The 18,779-nt window shown below is 38.3% G+C and overlaps 2 protein-coding genes across 4 annotated transcripts in view; both read left to right on the forward strand.

The window, feature by feature from the left end:
* The window catches only part of tmem39a (transmembrane protein 39A), a 149,511-nt gene that overhangs the window by 60,002 nt on the left and 70,730 nt on the right, over window positions 1–18,779 (forward strand). The window lies entirely within an intron of this gene.
* The window catches only part of LOC103042103 (immunoglobulin-like domain-containing receptor 2), a 49,164-nt gene that overhangs the window by 14,305 nt on the left and 16,080 nt on the right, over window positions 1–18,779 (forward strand). For all 3 annotated transcript variants that reach the window (XM_049470155.1, XM_007254837.4, XM_049470156.1), the window contains exons 3-4: window positions 3–122; window positions 14,265–14,321. In XM_049470155.1, the coding sequence (XP_049326112.1) occupies window positions 3–122; window positions 14,265–14,321 (177 nt within the window). The remainder of the gene's footprint in view (window positions 1–2; window positions 123–14,264; window positions 14,322–18,779) is intronic.

Genomic DNA, 18,779 nt, shown 5'->3' on the forward strand with positions numbered 1-18,779 from the left:
AGAAGCTGACCTGCGCATCGGAGAGCTGCAGTGGGGGGACAGTGGAGTGTACTTCTGCAAGGTGGTGATCGCAGATGACCTGGAAGGCCAAAACGAAGCCCAAGTGGAGCTCCTAGTTCTGGGTAAGCTACAGAAAGCCGCAACAGGCAGCCACCATGTACAGGAAATGGACCCATTCAGGGCTGACAATTAGCGATCTAGCACAGGAAGTGAATGCATGCCAAGTACTTGCTTAGGATGCGAGCTCAGGCTTTGGTCGTAATTTCCTCTTCACCAGGGACGGAGGGGAGAGCAACAAGCAATTTAATTTATAGGTACAATATTACTACTACACTATATTGCCAAAGGTTTGTGGACACATGCTCATGTTTCCTCATGCTTGATGTTTTTTCTAAAATCAAGCGTTTTAAAGGAGAACTTCGATGTGACTTTGTTGAGTAGCCCACCTCCGCTCTCCCACAGCTTTCTAAGATCCAGTATTTAGTGCACATTGCCCAAAAGTGCTTTTAGAATGAATGAAATGGGGCATATTTTGTGCCTGCATGTAAATTTCTTTTTCCAACGCTATTCAGGCTCAAAGTAGCTCCACATTTCAATGGTAGGATCCGGAGACCCCTGACATTTAAAATTAGGTATTTAAAACTGCACAAAAAGTGATTGTTTACATCCCAAAGCGTAGGTAAATCTCTGGGGGCCTCCATCTTAAGTTTAAGTCACAATAAGTCAACCGTAGAACATGAATATTAAAACATTTTGAGCAATTTTTATTGAATTTGTTGTTGTTTTTTTGCATTCTAATATCGGCAGTAACCAGATATTTTCAGTAACAGCAGGAATTAATTTTATGCATTTCCGAGGAATTCATTTGCAATTCTGCTCAACTATCCTACCTATTCATTCGTGTTTGAAGGTTGACTTATTGTGACTTAAATTTAAGATGGCGGCGCCCAGAGATTTACCTAAGCTATGGGATATAAACAGTGGCTTTTAATAAACTTCTTGTGCAGTTTTAAAGTTTTAAATTCCTCGTCTTAAATGTCAGGGCTCTCCGGATTCTACCAATGGAGTGTGGAGCTATTTTGAGCCTGGGTAACGGTGGAATAAACTATTTAATGTTAAAGTTTTTAAAGTGCACGAAATACTGGATTTTAGAAAGCTGCCGGAGAGCAGAGGTGGGCTATTCCACAAAGGTAAGTAGCTTTATCATTTTTTAATACACCCAAAGACAATTTCTCACCAGAGTAGTATTCTTTTAATGTTTAAAGCCCTTGAAGAAACAATAAATGAGCAAGCCTCCCAACACTTTTGTTCATATAGTGGAACATTTACCTCAAACATTTACCTCAGTAGTGCACTTCCAATCATATATGTACCCCCAAATGTGGCATTTTAGTGAAACATTTACCTCAGTAGTGCTCTTTGAATCATATACGTATGCATGCCAGAAGTACCATTTTAGTAAAATCCCAGTGTACTTTTCCACATGTATGAACACACAAGCAGAACATCTGAGAAGGCATCCCTTTGACCTACTGTCCATGTGAGAGTTTCTCACATCATCCCACTACAAAGAGGGCCATTATCATGTCCTGTTTCTCCTCACACAGTTTCAGTCAGGCCACTACACAACTGCAGTAGACAGGAGGAGGGTCGGGAGGCACCACTGTCTTTTTTTTTTTTTTTTTTTTACAGCCCCAGTGAATTATGGGCCCAGCTTCACAAAGGTCTCGCTGGGAAACCACTGTGCTACGCATCTGAAGACACAACAGAGTGGTTTATATCAGAGCTGCAGAGCCACTGCTGTTTGATGTAAACTGTACCACATTCTGTTCTTTAGCGGCTAATAGGTCAGTGGCTTCAAGGCTGCGAGACTTGAAAAGACGTATATTGTGCTATTTCCTGAGCAAAGTTAACGTTTCAAAACAGAGCAAGTTCACTCTCTCTCTCTACTTTATGGACTATATGTGGGAAATTGGCTGATAGTCACATAAAATACATCAGTACATTTAAATATTTCGATCTACAGAGCCTCCTGCACTACTTATAGTGAAGTTCAAATCCTGGTCATGTAGCTTGCCATCAGAGCTGCCAGAGCCCTGAAAGAGCACAATTGGCCATGCTTTTTCTGAGTGGGAAGATGGCGCTCATTCCCCTCATCACTCCCAGGGTGATGTCGATCAGCACAAGACGTCGCTGCGCTTTCCTCCGAGCGCGCTGTGGTGCTACTCAGCAATTCTGCATCAGCAGCAGTTTGGAAAGAGGTGGTTGCTGAGTTCACTTGTATCAGAAGAGGCATGTGCAAGTCTTCACTCTCTGTGTGTTGAGGCATCACTAGTGACGTGGGATATACAGCTGAGTAGCAGCTGAACAAACAATTGGCCTAGCTACATTGAGAGAAAAATTTAATCAAATTAGAAATAAAAGAAACAAAACGAAATTAAAAGGAGTGTTTTTGCCTTTTTTTGAAAGATACAAAATAAAGGGCAGCCAACCAGAAGAAAGCATATCTAAATATGGCATTTGTAAAGGTATAGTAGCAAAATAAACCCAGTTCCCTGTTGGAATGCATCTAGCTTGGAAACAAGATGATATAACTGCATGTCAAATTGCCAAATCATCATTCACACATACAGGGGTTGAACAATGAAACTGAAACACCTGTAATTTTATTGTGGGAGGTTTCATGACTAAATTGGAGCAGCCTGGTGGCCAATCTTCATTAATTGCACATTGCACCAGTAAGAGCAGAGTGTGAAGGTTCAATTAGCAGGTTAAGAGCACAGTTTTACTCAAAATATTGCAATGCACACAACATTATGGGTGACATACCAGAGTTCAAAATAGGACAAATTGTTGGTGCACGTCTTGCTGGAGCATCTGTGACCAAGACAGCAAGTCTTTGTGATGTATCAAGAGCCACGGTATCCAGGGTAATGTCAGCATACCACCAAGAAGGACCAACCACATCCAACAGGATTAACTGTGGACGCAAGAGGAAGCTGTCTGAAAGGGATGTTCGGGTGCTAACCCGGATTGTATCCAAAAAAACATAAAACCCCGGCTGCCCAAATCACGGCAGAATTCAATGTGCACCTCAACTCTCCTGTTTCCACCAGAACTGTCTGTCAAGACAGTAAATTATTGTGGTTTAAAACCAGGTGTTTCAGTTTCATTGTCCAACTCCTGTATAATTCTATTTAATTGGATTCCAACAACACTTTAATTTAATTTTTGTTGTCAATGAATGTATACTGTATGATGTTCTATAACATTTTTGTAGCATTGTAGCATTACTTTAACAAATTAGCAATCTTTATAAGGATTTTCTACTGTGACTGCTGTTAAGCATAGGTGAGAACACGACATTGAAAGATTGTAAATAATATAAAAAGTGTTTAGATTGTCAGCTTAGCCCTCACTGCAAGGTGAAGCTGGGAAATTGATGCCTTTTCCAGACTTGAACCTTCTTTCTTAGAGACTTCTTTGTATGGACCTGCCTCACAAAAGGCTTGTACTTGTTCACGACTCTCACAGTGAACGCGTAGCTCCTCAGCCTTTAGCAATGGGTCTTTGTGAGTGTGTCGTATATCTAAATGCAGTCTCTAAGCATCCTCTCTTGGATAACTGCAGATTTAGTGTGCTGAATGGAGTTGGACAATAATGGCAGGCCTTGTCAGTCTCGGCCGTCTCTCCCGGCTCAGCTCGTCAGCTCTAATAGGCAGGTGTGTTTTGTGTGCACACGGGCTTTAAATACGGCAGCCGCTTTACACCGTCACAAAAGACTGGAGGTGATGTCACACATGAGACCATGAATGCTGATTGGGTGCCAAATGTCCTCATAGCTGAGCATCACCCACTTGTGGAGGTGCTCCCATGGCAACAGAAGGGCTTTCTGTGTCCAGCAGTGAAGGATGTTGCGAGGCTCTATTGTACAAGTGTGAGTGTGAGCATAGGAAAGTGAAAAAAAGGCAATAAAGGGGGTTTGGCTGTGGTTGTTCTATTTTCCCACTTCGGATTTATAAATTGAGCCCGTCCAGTGAATACCACATATCAGCCAGTTCAGAAATTCTTTCTTTTTTGTTTAGTTTACAGCCCATGGCCCTGTAGCTAACCTCTCTGGACGTGGACTGAAGAGAAAAATTGATGCAATGGTTTTTCCTCTCTGTTTAGTGTTGTTCCAAAAAACATATAAAAAAAAATGTGTAATTGCAATAATTCTGGGAGAAAAAATGTAGGGGTGCCAACACTTTCAGCCATAACAGTATATGGTTATACGTTGTAAGAGCTCAATACAAAAATGCGTTTTAAATGTTTGCAGCATGCAAAATAGCAACAGTTTACATTCCCAGTTACAAACTGTTTTATAAACCATTTACGATGATGTGAAAATTCTTGTACAGACCGGGAAATTAAGAAAGAAAAAATAATATTTAGGGAAATATCAGTCAGATTCTGTACATGTGAAACTATTGTCAGACGCCAAACTAAATGTGACATTTAAAAAAGATCTTTACTGAATATTTTCTGAAACAATATTTATTGAGAATTAAACATCACTGCAGACAAATTTACAAAACTCCACAACTTAAATTAACTTCAAATAAATTAATCATTGTTCAGAATTATTGCTTTTTTTATTTTATTTTATTTTATTTTTTTTACATTTTTGGCAGAATCATTTTAGTGGCTGAATATTCTGTGCATTCCTAGTCATTGTTCACACAAGCACCACTAAAATGGCATATTGTAGCATCTCATGCCTTATTTTTAAAGTTTGTAATGCTGTCATATGTTAATTATCAGTTATTGAACTATGTTAGGTGACCTTCTTTTAAGGGTCTGCATTTATGACTAGGCCTGTTTGCCTGATTTAGTAGAAAGACCAAATAATTTATTCTGAACATTATTTATACAATTTGTAATTGATGTTTATCCAAATGTTACATTGGTGCATTCATACTTTTGACAGTGGACAGTTTCTTACCAGAGATGCCTTCATGAGAAAGCCAAACCTTAATTCTAGACCAGTAGAAGACTTTAAGGTCTTTACGGGATTGAGTTATTCTGAGCCGACAGATTTTCCTGAACAGTCTGTTTATGTAAAGCCCCTTTAATTTGGGTCATTTAGCAGTGGGAGCGGCTGCAGATGAGCTGATAAAGCTCACTACCGGATGATTATGGCATGTGGTAATGACTAGTAAACGGTATGCATGGAACTGTTACGTCCAGATTGCTTCTGATTTCCTGGTACTACAAAATACGTATCATATATTTTTGTGGACACACAGAAACTTGCATCTCTATAACTGTAACTTTTAGAGGAGAATATATAACAACTGTATCATGATTGTATCATCAGGTTATTGCCAAAACACCCCTGTAAACAGGCAAGCAAACAAAAAAAACACCAAACACAGTTTTTAATTATTAGTTTTAGTGTTTCTTTTCAAGCAAAGAAAATTACACTATTAATGTACAATAATTATTTGTTGAACACTTGGCATTTTAACATACCTGCAGACAAACCAAAAAAGCACAATATATTTACCCCAATAGTGCCATTTTAGTGAAACCTTTACCTCAGTAGTTCTCTTCTAGATATAGATAGATAGACAGACAGACAGACAGACAGACAGACAGACAGATAGATAGATAGATAGATAGATATTAATCCCGAAGGAAATTTAGGATTTAGGATAATTCTATTCATATATGTACCCCCAAAAGTGGCATTTTAGCCAAACGTTTACCTTGGTAGTGATCTTCTAATCATATATGTATCCAGAAGTGCCACTTAAGTCAAACATTTACCTCAGTAGTGCTCTTCTAATCATATATGTACCCCAGAAGTGCCATTTTAGTCAAACATTTACCTCAGCAGTGCTCTTCTAATCATATATGTACCACAGAAGTGCCATTTTAGTCAAACATTTTCCTCAGGGAAACATGGCGACACCTCAAGGACGGATTAAAGATAGTCTGGGACCCTGGGCAAAGAGTTGGCCCTCTTTAAAGAATTGCCCTGCTCTTCTCTAGGGCCCCCTGGTAGAGGCTCTCATAACCAGGGCCCTCTAAAAATATGCCCCCCTCCTTCCTAGGACCACTGATAGCCAGAAGTCGAAGTCAGAACAGTGCCACAACGCCTCATCAATTTTCATAAGGGGCCACATGGCTAGAGCCCACAAAAGCATGGCTAGAGCCCCCAATAGGCCCTGGGGTCAAAGTCCCTCAGAAATAAAAATATATTGTATCATAAATGCTGATAGGCATCGCAAAATTGTTTGGGCCCTAACCTCAAGGGCCCCTGGGTGCTGGCCCCACCTCAGTAATCCAACCATGCGACACCCCTGTTCCTAACAAGCACCTTATAGTCTGAAAAATACGGTACTTCTTATTATGAAGCATATAATCTGATTTAACAATAAAACACTGTGATTTTGCCCATGTCTAGCCACCAGTTCTGAGTTACACTGAAGTGCTTTTCATGTTTTAGCCCTAAAAGCCTGAAACGTCTCAAAGGTGGCAGCCTGAGGGGGCTACAAACGGTCTTGAGAACAAACACTCAGCTTTGTGACAGAACAGCGATTTCTTACACACATTGTGCAGCCAAGCTAATAGGAATTATATCCCTGACCTCAGCAGTTCACCCTGCCGCGGTGCCAAGCATGGAGAGCGAATTCCACGCTCTAGCTGAGTTAAGCCTTTCTGACTCTAAGCTTCAAGCAGCCCTGCCCAGGAGGTCCTCAGGCTAGAGCCCCCTTTCCTGTCTCTCTGCTGCAACTTTGTTAAAGTTGTTATGGTTGGAGTAGCGGGACAGTCTGTCCTGATGAACACCTGCAGTAGAGATCAAGTATTATTAGTTTTATCAAAAAAATAGGTCTAGTCTATTTTTTGTGGGTTTATGTGTTTAATGTTATAATAACATTTTGTTTTTAACCAAATTATGCAGTAGAGTAGCAAAAAAATCTCAGTATATTCCATTGCTTCTAGTATTCCAGTATATGACAATATACTGAATCATAACACCTGTGTCATGATACATAATGTATCACAGCCCTGTAAACAGGCAAGCAAACAAAATGAAACAAAATAAAGCACCAAACACAGTTTTTTAATTCTTAGTTTTAGTCTTACTCTTCAAGGAAAGGCAATTACACCACTGAAGTACAATAATTATTACTTAAATTGTTATTAGAAGCAGACAAACCCCCAAAGCACAATACATTTACCTCAGCAATGCAGTTTTTGTCATAGGTGTACCTTACTGGTGCTCTTCTAATCATATATGTACCTCAGAAGTGCCATTTTGATCAAATATTTACCTCAGTAGTGCTCTTCTAATCGTATGTGTACCCCAAAAGTGCCATTTTAGTGAGACATTTACCTCAGCAGTGCTCTTCTAAATGTGTACTTCAGTAGTGAAATTTAGTCAAAAATGATCTCAGTAGTGCTCTTTTCACTTTAAGGTAGCCTTTTAAAACCTTTACCTTTTAGCCACTTTAGCATTTTATGGTTGGAGTAGTGGTACAGTCTGCCCTGATGAACACCTGCAGTAGAGAAAAAGCTTCTAAACGCTTCCTATAGCTTCCCATGAGAGTCTGGCTTCTGGTTGAAGGTATTTTGGACCATTTTTCTTTACAAACCATTACCAGTTGTGGAAACTTCACACTAGACCTCAATCAGCTTGAACTGTGTGTCTCTCCACTCCTCCTCCAGACTCTGGTCTCTGATTTACAAATAAAATGTAAAATTTACTGATCTTAGTAGTCTAAAGTCAGTGCAGTTTAAGTTTTACCAGAAAATCTTACATCCCTTCATGCTTCCCTCTGCTGACAACTTTTATAGAGATACAGATTTCATTTTCCAGCAGGAATTGGAACACTGCCCACACTGCCAAAAAACTCAAAAACAATAAAAGAAATAAATGCTTAAAATAGATCACTCTGTGTGTAATACATCTATGTAATAAATGAGTTTTACATTTTAAACTGAAATACTGTTGCTGCAAGTTCTTGAAATGTATATTTTTCTACATGTTTTTGCAACATGTTTTATCTCGTGAAGATGATGGCTTTGGGACAAGTCATCATTTGACCCTTATTTGATCCTGTTCCTGATCATTTGACAGTGTATCATCATGATGATCTAATAATGATCTACCCATCATGATTAGAAGTCATGATCATCTTTATTTTTGTACACTTCCTCCTCTGCTTCACTATGCTGATCTAGTCAATATTTATATTTATGTTCATAGTCCTTATTCAGTGTATTCTGCTTAAATAGAAATCAGTTATGGCCACGATTTAGTAAAGTGTGGAAAAAAGATCATGGCCACAACTTAATTAACTTGTTGCTATACCTTACTATGATTTTGCCATGAGTTAATTATATCAGTCTTATGTCTTACTCTGAGATTATCTTAATTATCTCATTCCCACAAGATAAATATCTCTTTCCCACACCCTACTAAGTTATGGCAATGACTTAGTTGGCTTTTCCCCACCCTTTCTATTTTGTGGCCATGACTTAATTGTCTCATTGCTACGCCTTACTAAGATGTTGCCTTGATTTAATTATTTTGTTCTTAAGCCTTACTATGTTGCGGCCACAACTTAATTATTTTATTTCTCATATTTAAATATATCTTTCCTACACCATAATATTTTCTTGTGGAAAAGACATAATTAGCTTGTTCCCACTCGTTAGGACAACTTAATTGTCTCATTTTCATAATTTAAATACATCTTTCCTTCATTCTACTAAGTTATGGCCACAACTTAATTAACTTGCTATTCCATACTATGAGTTTGCAATGACTTAATTATATCAGTCTTATGTCTTACTCTGAGATTATCTTAATTATCTTATTCTCACGAGATAAATATCTCTTTCCCACACCCTACTAAGTTATGGCAATGTCTTGTTCCCATGGCTTTCTATGCTGTGGCCTTGACTTAATTTTTTGGTTCTTATGCCTTACTATGTTGTGGCCACAACTTATTATTTTATTCCTACGACTTAAATATCTCTTTCCTACACCCTACTATTGACTTGTGGAGAAGACTAGCTTTTTCCCACCCTTTACGTAGCGGCAGTCTTTACTTAATTATCTCATTCCTTTGCCTTATTAAGTCACAACTTAATTAGCTTCTTCCCACGCCTTATTAAGTCAGGGTCATGACTTCATTATCTTGTTCCCATGCCTAATTAGGTCGTGACCACCATTTAGTTTGTTACTAAGTTACTAAGTTGGTTACTGGTCACAGCTTAATCATCTTATTCTCATGCTTTTCTATGCTGTGGCCATGACTTATGTCTCATTGCTACGCCTTACTAAGATGTTGCCTTGACTTACTATGTTGTGTCCACAACTTTCCACGACTTAAATACTACTTAAATTCCTTCATTCTACTAAGTTATGGCCACAGCTTAACTAGCTTGTTCCCATGCCTTACTAAGTTGGTTACTGGTCACAACTTAATTATCTAATTTCCATACCTTACTGTGTTGTGGTCACAACTTAAGTAGCTTGTTCCCATGTAGTGGCCATGAGTTAGTTATCTCATTCCCATGATTTAAGTTTATTTACTTCATACTTCTAAATTATGGCCACAAATGATTTGTCTTTTTCCCGCTACTTATTAAGTCATGAACCTAATTTAGTTATTTTGTTTCCACACTTTTCTGTTTTATGGCTACAAATTTATTATCTTATTCTCATGACTTGATTATCTCTCTCCCACACCTTACTAAGTCATGGCCACAACTTTTTTTTAAATGTATGCAGGATGTCAACCGCACATCTCTTTAGCTATTTTCAGTGTGATTCTGCACTTTTTAAGCACGTTTATTAAATCAATTCCAGTTTACTGAAATAAAAATGATGATGGCACTGAAAATCGTGCTCTTATTGAAAACCTTGGTATTAAAAGGTTAAATTTCCTCACTGAAGCAGCACTTTGGAAGCAGCCAAGCCGAGCAGTTTGGTGGGTAGCACACTGGCTGTCTTCCCAACAATCTGGGTTATGAATCCTCACATTCATTCGTCTTATGCAACCTCCCTTTCTCTGTTTCTCACTTTCCAAAGCCAATGTTGATACAAAAAGTCTTATCTACCTCCTCCAGCTGGGAGTTCTGGCTGCTCTGCTGATGTTCAGCTAATGGACAAATATAGATAGAAGAAAAGGAGGGAGAAAAAGAGATGCGGGAGAGCTTAGAAAATGTTCAGAGAAGAATGGAACAATCATAATGACTGCACTTATCATGATAAATACTCTCATTATCAAAGAAATGGTTGCAAGAAAAAAAGAAAGTTGCAATGGGAAATGTCTGATCATAATACTATTAGGAAGGAAGATAACGGTTACCAGGAACAATAAATAATTCCAAACTAAGCATGTCCCAAGTCAGAGTCATTGTCATTTGATTGTGAGTATCTACTGATACTGAGTCCAAATCCGATACAGTAAAAAAAAACACATCCAAGTTGTCTGCTAAGGTTTTTTATATTTATTTTTAATTGAAGATAGTTGAAACAATAGTATCAAAACAGCAAATTTGTATCACAAAATAAACAAGAACTAAGTAACCATATAATTGATTTCCATTCAAATATGCATCTTTCCTGAATAAACAAACAAAAAAAATCTCATACAACAACAATTCTGTGATTAATCATAATTAAGATGATGATTTTTATTTCTGGATTGTTGGGAGGGAGACAGTAATAATAGTGTTGTGTGGTTTAGGCCTGGCAGGCTAGATTTAGACTAGACTTTTCTTACTGTATTATAATAGGGTAACTCCGATGCTTTTAAAATGAGAAAATTGTATAATTTTGAGGCTCTGTGTGGTCTAGCGGACTAAGGCGCAGCCACCATGATCGGGAGATTGCTGTTTCGAATTCCGGTTATGCAGCTTGTTATCTGCTGCCGGAGCCCTGAGAGAGCACAACTGGCCTTGTCCTCTCCCCCTCTACTTCACATGAATTGGATTATTTGTGTAGCTAAATTGGGGAGAAAAGTTTAAGGTAAAAAAAAAAAAGAAAAAAGGTTACACAGTTGATGAGTTTAAATAAAAGCTTTAATTGAGGATCTAAATACTAGTGTAGTTGCACGTATTGCATTTTTACTAGTGGTGTCAATCGATTAAAACATTTAATCCGATTAATCACTACAAAATTCTGTGATTAACTGCGATTAATCGCATTTGTTTTTCTTCAGACGTAAATTATTTATTTATCACAACAATGTGACCATTCTTATTGCACACGTTCAACTACAGAGTCTACAGTGAACTTGTGGAGTAACAACGTAACATTACATTTACACATTACATAAATCAGTGACCTGGATCTTTTCCACCTGAATCCAATCCTTTAAGAATTAAGTGATTGTCCCTGAAATCTGTTTTATACACCTGACCCTAGAATTATTATGCAAAGCAATTGATATTCCAAAAAAATTATATTGAAATGTACTTACAATTTAGGCATAATAACTACATTTTTAGTCTAAATAACTCAAGTTTCCTCAAATGACTGAAAAAAGTAAATTTACAATGTAAAGCCTGTAATGAAGTGCAAACGTGATCTGATTTCGTATGAAATTGCGCCACACACCATGACACCAGGCTTTTTAAAGGTGTGATGTGATGACCACCAAGGCAAAAGTGGGATTCGTCAACAAACACTGCTATTCTAAATCACTCCATGGCAGTTTCGTATGACTACCCACCAAGTTTCATTCCTGTTAAATCAAACATGGTCTAAGAAAACAGAGGCAAACAAGACACTGTAGCATTACAGGGGGTACTTCAAACAACAGAGCTGTTCTTGGCTGGATACTGTTGGTTGGTGAAGCACACAATCTCGATTCACCAGTGACAACAACCTGTAGAATCCCCAGCAACACTGCAGTGTCACTGTGATGCTGGGAACAGTCCAGCACCCACACTATATCTGCTCGACAGCAGTGAGTCTAATTAACTTGTCAGTGAGAAAAAGCTCTAAGTAGATATTTATCTGGATCATCATCATCTTCAAGTATTCTTACCAATAGAAGAAATTGTTGTTTGAGCAACAAGTAATTATATAATATAGTATTAAATAGGATCTGAAAACCTATAAAAGACATTGAATTCTCTTGAGGATGGACAGTAATGGACTTGAATGGACATAATTATAATTATCACTTGGTATAACAGCCAACGCACAGTCAGCAGAGGCAGTGGACAGTCTTTGGCTGGTGAGCTCATGTTGGTATTTGGTAGGGCTTTGTGAGACTGTGCCAGTGCAGCTGTGGAGCTGTTATGCTGGGTGTTTTCTCTGCAGAACCCTAGACTTATGTAAGGCATAAGTCTAGGAAGGTCCTAGCATTAATGCCAGGTTATGCACAGTATAGTCTCTTCTGTTATGCTAGTATTGGTGTTGCACAACAATACAGTGCTGTGAAAAAGTATCTGCCCCCTACAAATGTATTTATTTTTGCTTTTATTTATCATACTTACTTTTTATTAGATTAATAAAAACATGTTAATATCAGATAAAGATGACCTAGGTAAATATAAAAAAAAACCAGTTTTGAAATTATAGAAAAATCTATCCAAACCAACCTGCCCCGATGTAAAAAAAAAAAAAAAAAAAGTATACACTCCCTGCAATCAAGTCTTTGCGATAACTGGAAATGAGTCTTTCACATCCCTGTGGAAGAATTTTGACCCACTCTTCTTTCAGAATTGTTTTAATTCAGCCACATTGGAGGTTTTTCAGGCATGAACGTCCTGTTTAAGAACCTTGATTTAGTTTTTGTTTTTTTGAACCATTCAAAGTGGGACTTCCTGGTGTACTTCGAGTCATTGTCCGGCTGCAGAACCCAAGTATGCCTGAGCTTAAGGTCACAAACTAATGGATAGACATTCTCCTTTAAGACTTTCTGTTAGAGAAAGAGAGCAGAATTCATGGTGTCATGGTTCCTGTTCATCAAATACAGCAAAATGCAGCACAGCAACCCCCGACCATCAAACTACCACCACATTGTTTGACTTTCAATATGATATTCTTTTTTTTTTGAAAGACTGTGTTAATTTTACGCCAAATGTAACAGGACACACATCTTTCAAAAAAGTCAATTTTGTCTCATTAACCAACAAAATATTTACCCAAAAAGCTAGGAATGATCAAGATGTTTGTGGATAATTGTGAAACAGGCCATTGTTTTTTTTTTATTGGTCAGCAGGGTTTTCATCTTGGAACTCATAGGGAGACCATTTTCACAAAGTCTATTTCTTATTATTGAATCATTAACACTGACCTTAACTGAGACAAGTGAGACTTGCAGTTCTTTAGAAGTTGTTCTAGGTTCTTTCGTGACCTCCTGGATGAGTTGTCCATGCCCTTTTGAAGTAGTTTCAGTAGGCCGATCACTGGCAAGGTATCAGATTGGGGAATGATGTGTTGCTTTTTGAAATCTTTTAGCTTCTTCATGTTGTCAAACAGGTTCTATTTTTAAGTGATTTCTTAATTTTCCAGGTCTGGCAGTAATCAGGCCTGGCTGTAGTTAGTGACAGATATAACTCAGCTTTCAACAAAAATGTGGTTAATCATGGTTAATTCATGGGGAAGCATTTACTCTGTTGCAAGGGCCAGATTTGTTTGGATAGCTTTTTCCCATAATAAAAGTTAATGAGAGTTACCAACCTTGGAAGCTGCACATTAACATTTAAATTTTGGTTTATTTAACACTTTTAAGTTGCTACATGATTCCTTATGTGCTCCTTCATAGTATAGATCACTTCAGTATTAATTTACTGAATTTAGTGTTAGAAAAAAAATGAAAAGGTGTGTCCAAACCTTTGACTGGTACTGTATACATATATTGTGCTTTTATATTGTACTGTGAAATAGCTTCTTGTGACAGTGGTAGCATAGTCTATATACTGTAAGCCATCATACGTTGCAGTCCATAAGAATCTCTTATAAGCTTTTACTGTGTTTTATATTTAGGAAAATATTGATTGATACACAAAATCATAAAAACATAAATCATGCATGTCAGATCTAAACATACAGGTTTAGAAATCTTCTACAGGTAGGTCATCTGGTTCTTTCTTTACCTAATGCTGCATGCACCAGCCACCACTTTCTGCCACAGTTCTTCTCAAATCACGCCGTGCACCTCTTTTTGCTGATTTACCTTCTTCTTCCTCTGTCCGTCACCTCGCTCTTCCTCCTCCTCCTCCTCTCGATCTATCTCTCTCTCCAGGTCAGACAGGTGTTGCTGACGATCTCCTGCCTGAGTTTGATATGGAGATTATGCCAGGTATGGGTTTCCCCCTCACCTGTCTCAGTGTGTAACCCTTTGATCATCTCACTTACTTTTCCATAACTGCTGGAATCTCACTGTGCAATCTAACCTTAACTAAACACAATCTAATAATAAGAGACCACCTTTATTGGTCATACTATTTATGAATCAATCATCATATTAAAGTGATCGTTTAGAGAAAGGTAAATGTCTTATTGTATTGGCAGCACTTATCTGTGCAGATTATTCCATCTGTATGTGTGTGTGCAGTTTAACTTTTATGGCATCAGTGATTGGATGGAAAAAAGGGATGTCTGGCTGGTTCTGGATATACAGTGTATACAGGATATACACTGATCAGCCAAAACATTATGACCAATTACTCAGTATGCTTTTGGGACTAGAGAATGACCAACCAAAACTATGCAGCAACAGATGTGCCTCTGTCTCTGGCTTTACAGCAACAGTGGTGCCTAAAAATTTGTGAAGCCCTTAGAATTTTCTATATTTCCGCATAAATATGACTTAGAACATTTCTAGTTCCTAAAAGTAGAAAAAGAGACACTAGTTAAACAAATTAGACAAAAATAATACACTTCGTCATTTATTTATTGTGTGTATTTATCGAATACTACGTACAGAACAGCTTTAACTCAGGGATTTTGCGGGGTTTCTACACAATAACTGTTCATTTTAGGTTCTTAAACAACATTTTCATCAAATTCAGGTCAGGACTTTGACTTGGCCATTCCAAAACATTAACTGTATTCTTCTTAAACCATTCTTTGGTCAAATGACTTGTGTGCTTAAGGTCATTGTCTTACTGCATGACCCACCTTCTCTTGAGATTTAGATCCCTTGATTGTGCAGTTAACAAATACACTAAGTTCCGTGTGCATTAATATTATCCTTCAAGCTACAGTATTAAAATATTTTAAAGGGCTATAGTTTCTCATACTGCAAGGAGCAGCAGCAGCAGAAGTTCCAGGAGTTCTGTTCCCATGTTTCTCTAGGCAGTACAGCTGAGCTGCCTTTACTTTAGTGTATTAGCTTGTTATGCTAACTGCTAACTGAGGTCCTGATCATTGAAGAACATGGTGAAAAGAAGATAATAAAGTATGCAAAGAAACTGATACAGTACTGCAGTCTGTAATTATAGAATTAAAGACATACAAAGTGCATCTATATGATCAGTGGAGCTTCTAGAAACAGTTAAGTGGGTGGTCAGTGTATGTTTATGTAATGGGAGTAAGTTCACCCAAAGGAAGTAAATCATCATTACTGTCATAGTAAGTAATGAGGGTGGGTCTGGGTCCTTAAGATTAATCAGCTGATGATACGACGCAACCAAGCTACCCCCTCGTCAGTATGACCGTGTGTAACGCCTGTAAAGCACTGTCAGTCCTGTGTGTGTCTTCAGGCTGACTCATACAGTACGGCAGATAGAGGATTTCTGTGACCACCCACAGTGACATCATTCATTCACTTTACGAGAACAATGTGTCAGCTTTCCAGAGTGAAGAGCCTCTTATCTTCACTGACTGTGGCAGTAATGCGTAGCACAGTAGTTCACGGCTCTGAGTGTGATTTCTCCCACGCACAGTCTGTAGGTTTTTTCCTGAGAAGCTGCTATCAGAGCTCATTTTAAATTGTTCCTGTAATGTTCAGTCCAGGATCATCACTATCACAGAGTAATTATGACAGGATGGTTCTGACGCAATAGGCTCGGTTAGTTTGCTAATAATAGCATAAGTCTGTGGTAAAATAGGCTGCAGTTTTTCTACACTAAAAATAAAGGTTTCTTGAGGTTTCTTCTTCTTAAGGCGAGAAAACTAGTAAATCCAAGACAATTTACTAAACATATAATTAGAAAACGTTTTTAATGGAACATGGACCAGAAAAATAAAATAATACAATAATAATAAAGCGATATAAACAGTAGTGCCGATCAATAAAAAAAAAGAAAAATCACTACAAGATTTTGCGATTAATCATGATTATTCGCACCTGTTCTTCTTAAGACTTAATTCCTTAATAATCCGACGTTAAAAAGTAGTAGAGATCAAGTCTTGAGTAGAAGTTGAAGTGTTCTTTAAGAACCAAACATACCTTATTTTTTGCACTATAAGGTGCACCGGATTATAAGGCGCACTATCAATTAAAGTCTATTTCCTGGTCTTTTTTCTTACATAAAGTGCACCGGATTATAAGGCACATTAAGCAACACTAGAAAGAATTCCTAAATTGAAGTGAGCAAGGGGGTCGCCATGTTTCCCTTCTAATGGGGAAGCTGGGGAAAGCACCTGAGTAAACAAAACTGTAATTCTTAAAAAACATTTTCTTTTAAAGTCAAACGAGCACTAGATGTTAATCTACACAGATTTCTGAAAACTGTTTATTTTCGGAGTAAAGCACTTCCATTTATTTTCAGTAAGTTTAGAATTCCAGTATATTGTCCAAGGATGAGTGCTAGCTGCGGGTAACAGTGCTAGCCAGCTTTAGTTAGCAACACTAGCCAGCCCTAGTGAGCAGTGCTTGCCAGCCCCAGTTAGCAGCACTAGCCAGCCCTGGTTAGCAGCACTAGCCAGCCCTGGTTAGCAGCGCTATCCAGCCCCGGTTAGCAGTGCTAGCCAGCCCCGGTTAGCAGTGCTAGCCAGCCCGAGTTAGCAGCGCTATCCAGCCCCGGTTAGCAGTGCTAGCCAGCCCCAGTTGGCAGCTCTAGCTGGCCCCGATTAGCAGTGCTATCCAGCCCCGGTTAGCAGTGCTAGCCAGCCCCAGTTAGCAGCGCTATCCAGCCCCGGTTAGCAGTGCTAGCCAGCCCCAGTTGGCAGCTCTAGCTGGCCCCGGTTAGCAGTGCTAGACAGTCCCGGTTAGCAGTGCTAGCAGCAGCGCTAACTCCCTTTTACTCTGTAATTTAGCAGAGTAGTTATTCTGCTCCTTACAACCTGACCAGTAGAATTCATACATAAGGCGCACTGACGATTTTTGGGAAAATGAAAGGATTTTAGTTGTGCCTTATAGTGCGTAAAATACAATAGGTAGAAGTACTAAAGTATTCAACATTTTTGTTTTTTTTTATATATAATGTCTTTTACTTGTACACACATACACATATACACAGATTACACATATTGTATCAGAATTTCATGATGAATGGACCAAAAGAAAGGCTAAAAAATATAAATCCTTGAAATGAAATATTTTTACTTTGACTTCCATTAAAATGTAAGATTTCTTCTTCTGTAAATTTGCCATTTTGGAGATGAGGTTTTTGCATGGCTACGACAATATGCTTGTTTTATTATTTGGTAAGCATGAAAGGTTAATGTAATTTTCTAGTGGGACACTTCAAATCCTGTTTTTGAAGACCACATTTTGGCCCCTTTTTTGCTTTGTTTGAGAAGTCTACTCATTTTTATGTTAGTCTGTGATTTGGAGCAGATTTGTTTACAATAGTAAACTTAATTATTTCAATTATATCATATGTACAGTTTGTGTGTTTGTCCTTGACATAAACAGACTGTTCGCAGTGTGTGTACACCACCCTAACACACACACACACACACACACACACACACACACACACACACACACACGCACACAGCTTCCTAAAACCCACTCTCTCTCAGATAGGGCAGATTTATGTTTGTGGGTGTAATGGAGGCTCTGTTTTTGATTAGATGCTGGAGTTATCAAATTTTACTCATACATTCATATATAGCAGCATTTCACCATCAGTACTTACTGCATGTTTGTGGGAGATGCTCATTGTCTGTAATTAGTGGGTTTTTTGTATTGCGTTCTGTGGTACGTGTTTTGTTTTGTTGCTGATCTTCATTTTAAGTAAGAGACTGAGCCTGAAGTGTCAGCTATTTTAGCTTCATTGTGTATACATTAGGGCTCTTCCCTGCATGATCATGCAGGTCAGTTTTCTCTCTCTCTAGAACCGCAGAGGTGCTGCACAGTTAAAATGCCAATCCGCCAAAGTCAGAGCACACCTGACTCTTTAAGGGAATGGCAAGTGACACGCTGATTGTTTTATTGCACATTACACCCAAAATATATCTATGATTAATTAAGAGAATTAGTACAAGAATTTTGCAATATCCTCTGGAAGCTAAAGAATGCTGCACTGACCTGTGGGATATGTGCAGGATCTCCTTCATTGAATTTGGTCACTTGTCTGCATGGATAATAAAGAGGCATGTAACATGGAACCGGCTTATGTATATCTGGTTAGCTAAGGGAACATAGACGGGCAACAATAATGCGTATCATTTTAATACAGTGTTACAAATGGCAGAGTCACAACCTGGTTTGGGTATGTCATGAAAACTTTCCCAGTGTTGGTGGTGCCTCCAGAGCCTACAACATGAGTGGCTCCACATCTAAGGCATAACACGCCTGGGACTGACTTTAATTGCCCTTTTCAAGCCATCTGAAATTGAGATTATAATTGCTTCTGCTTTCACA

This window comes from Astyanax mexicanus, chromosome 21 (assembly GCF_023375975.1).
Source record: "Astyanax mexicanus isolate ESR-SI-001 chromosome 21, AstMex3_surface, whole genome shotgun sequence".
Lineage (NCBI taxonomy): Eukaryota > Metazoa > Chordata > Actinopteri > Characiformes > Acestrorhamphidae > Astyanax > Astyanax mexicanus.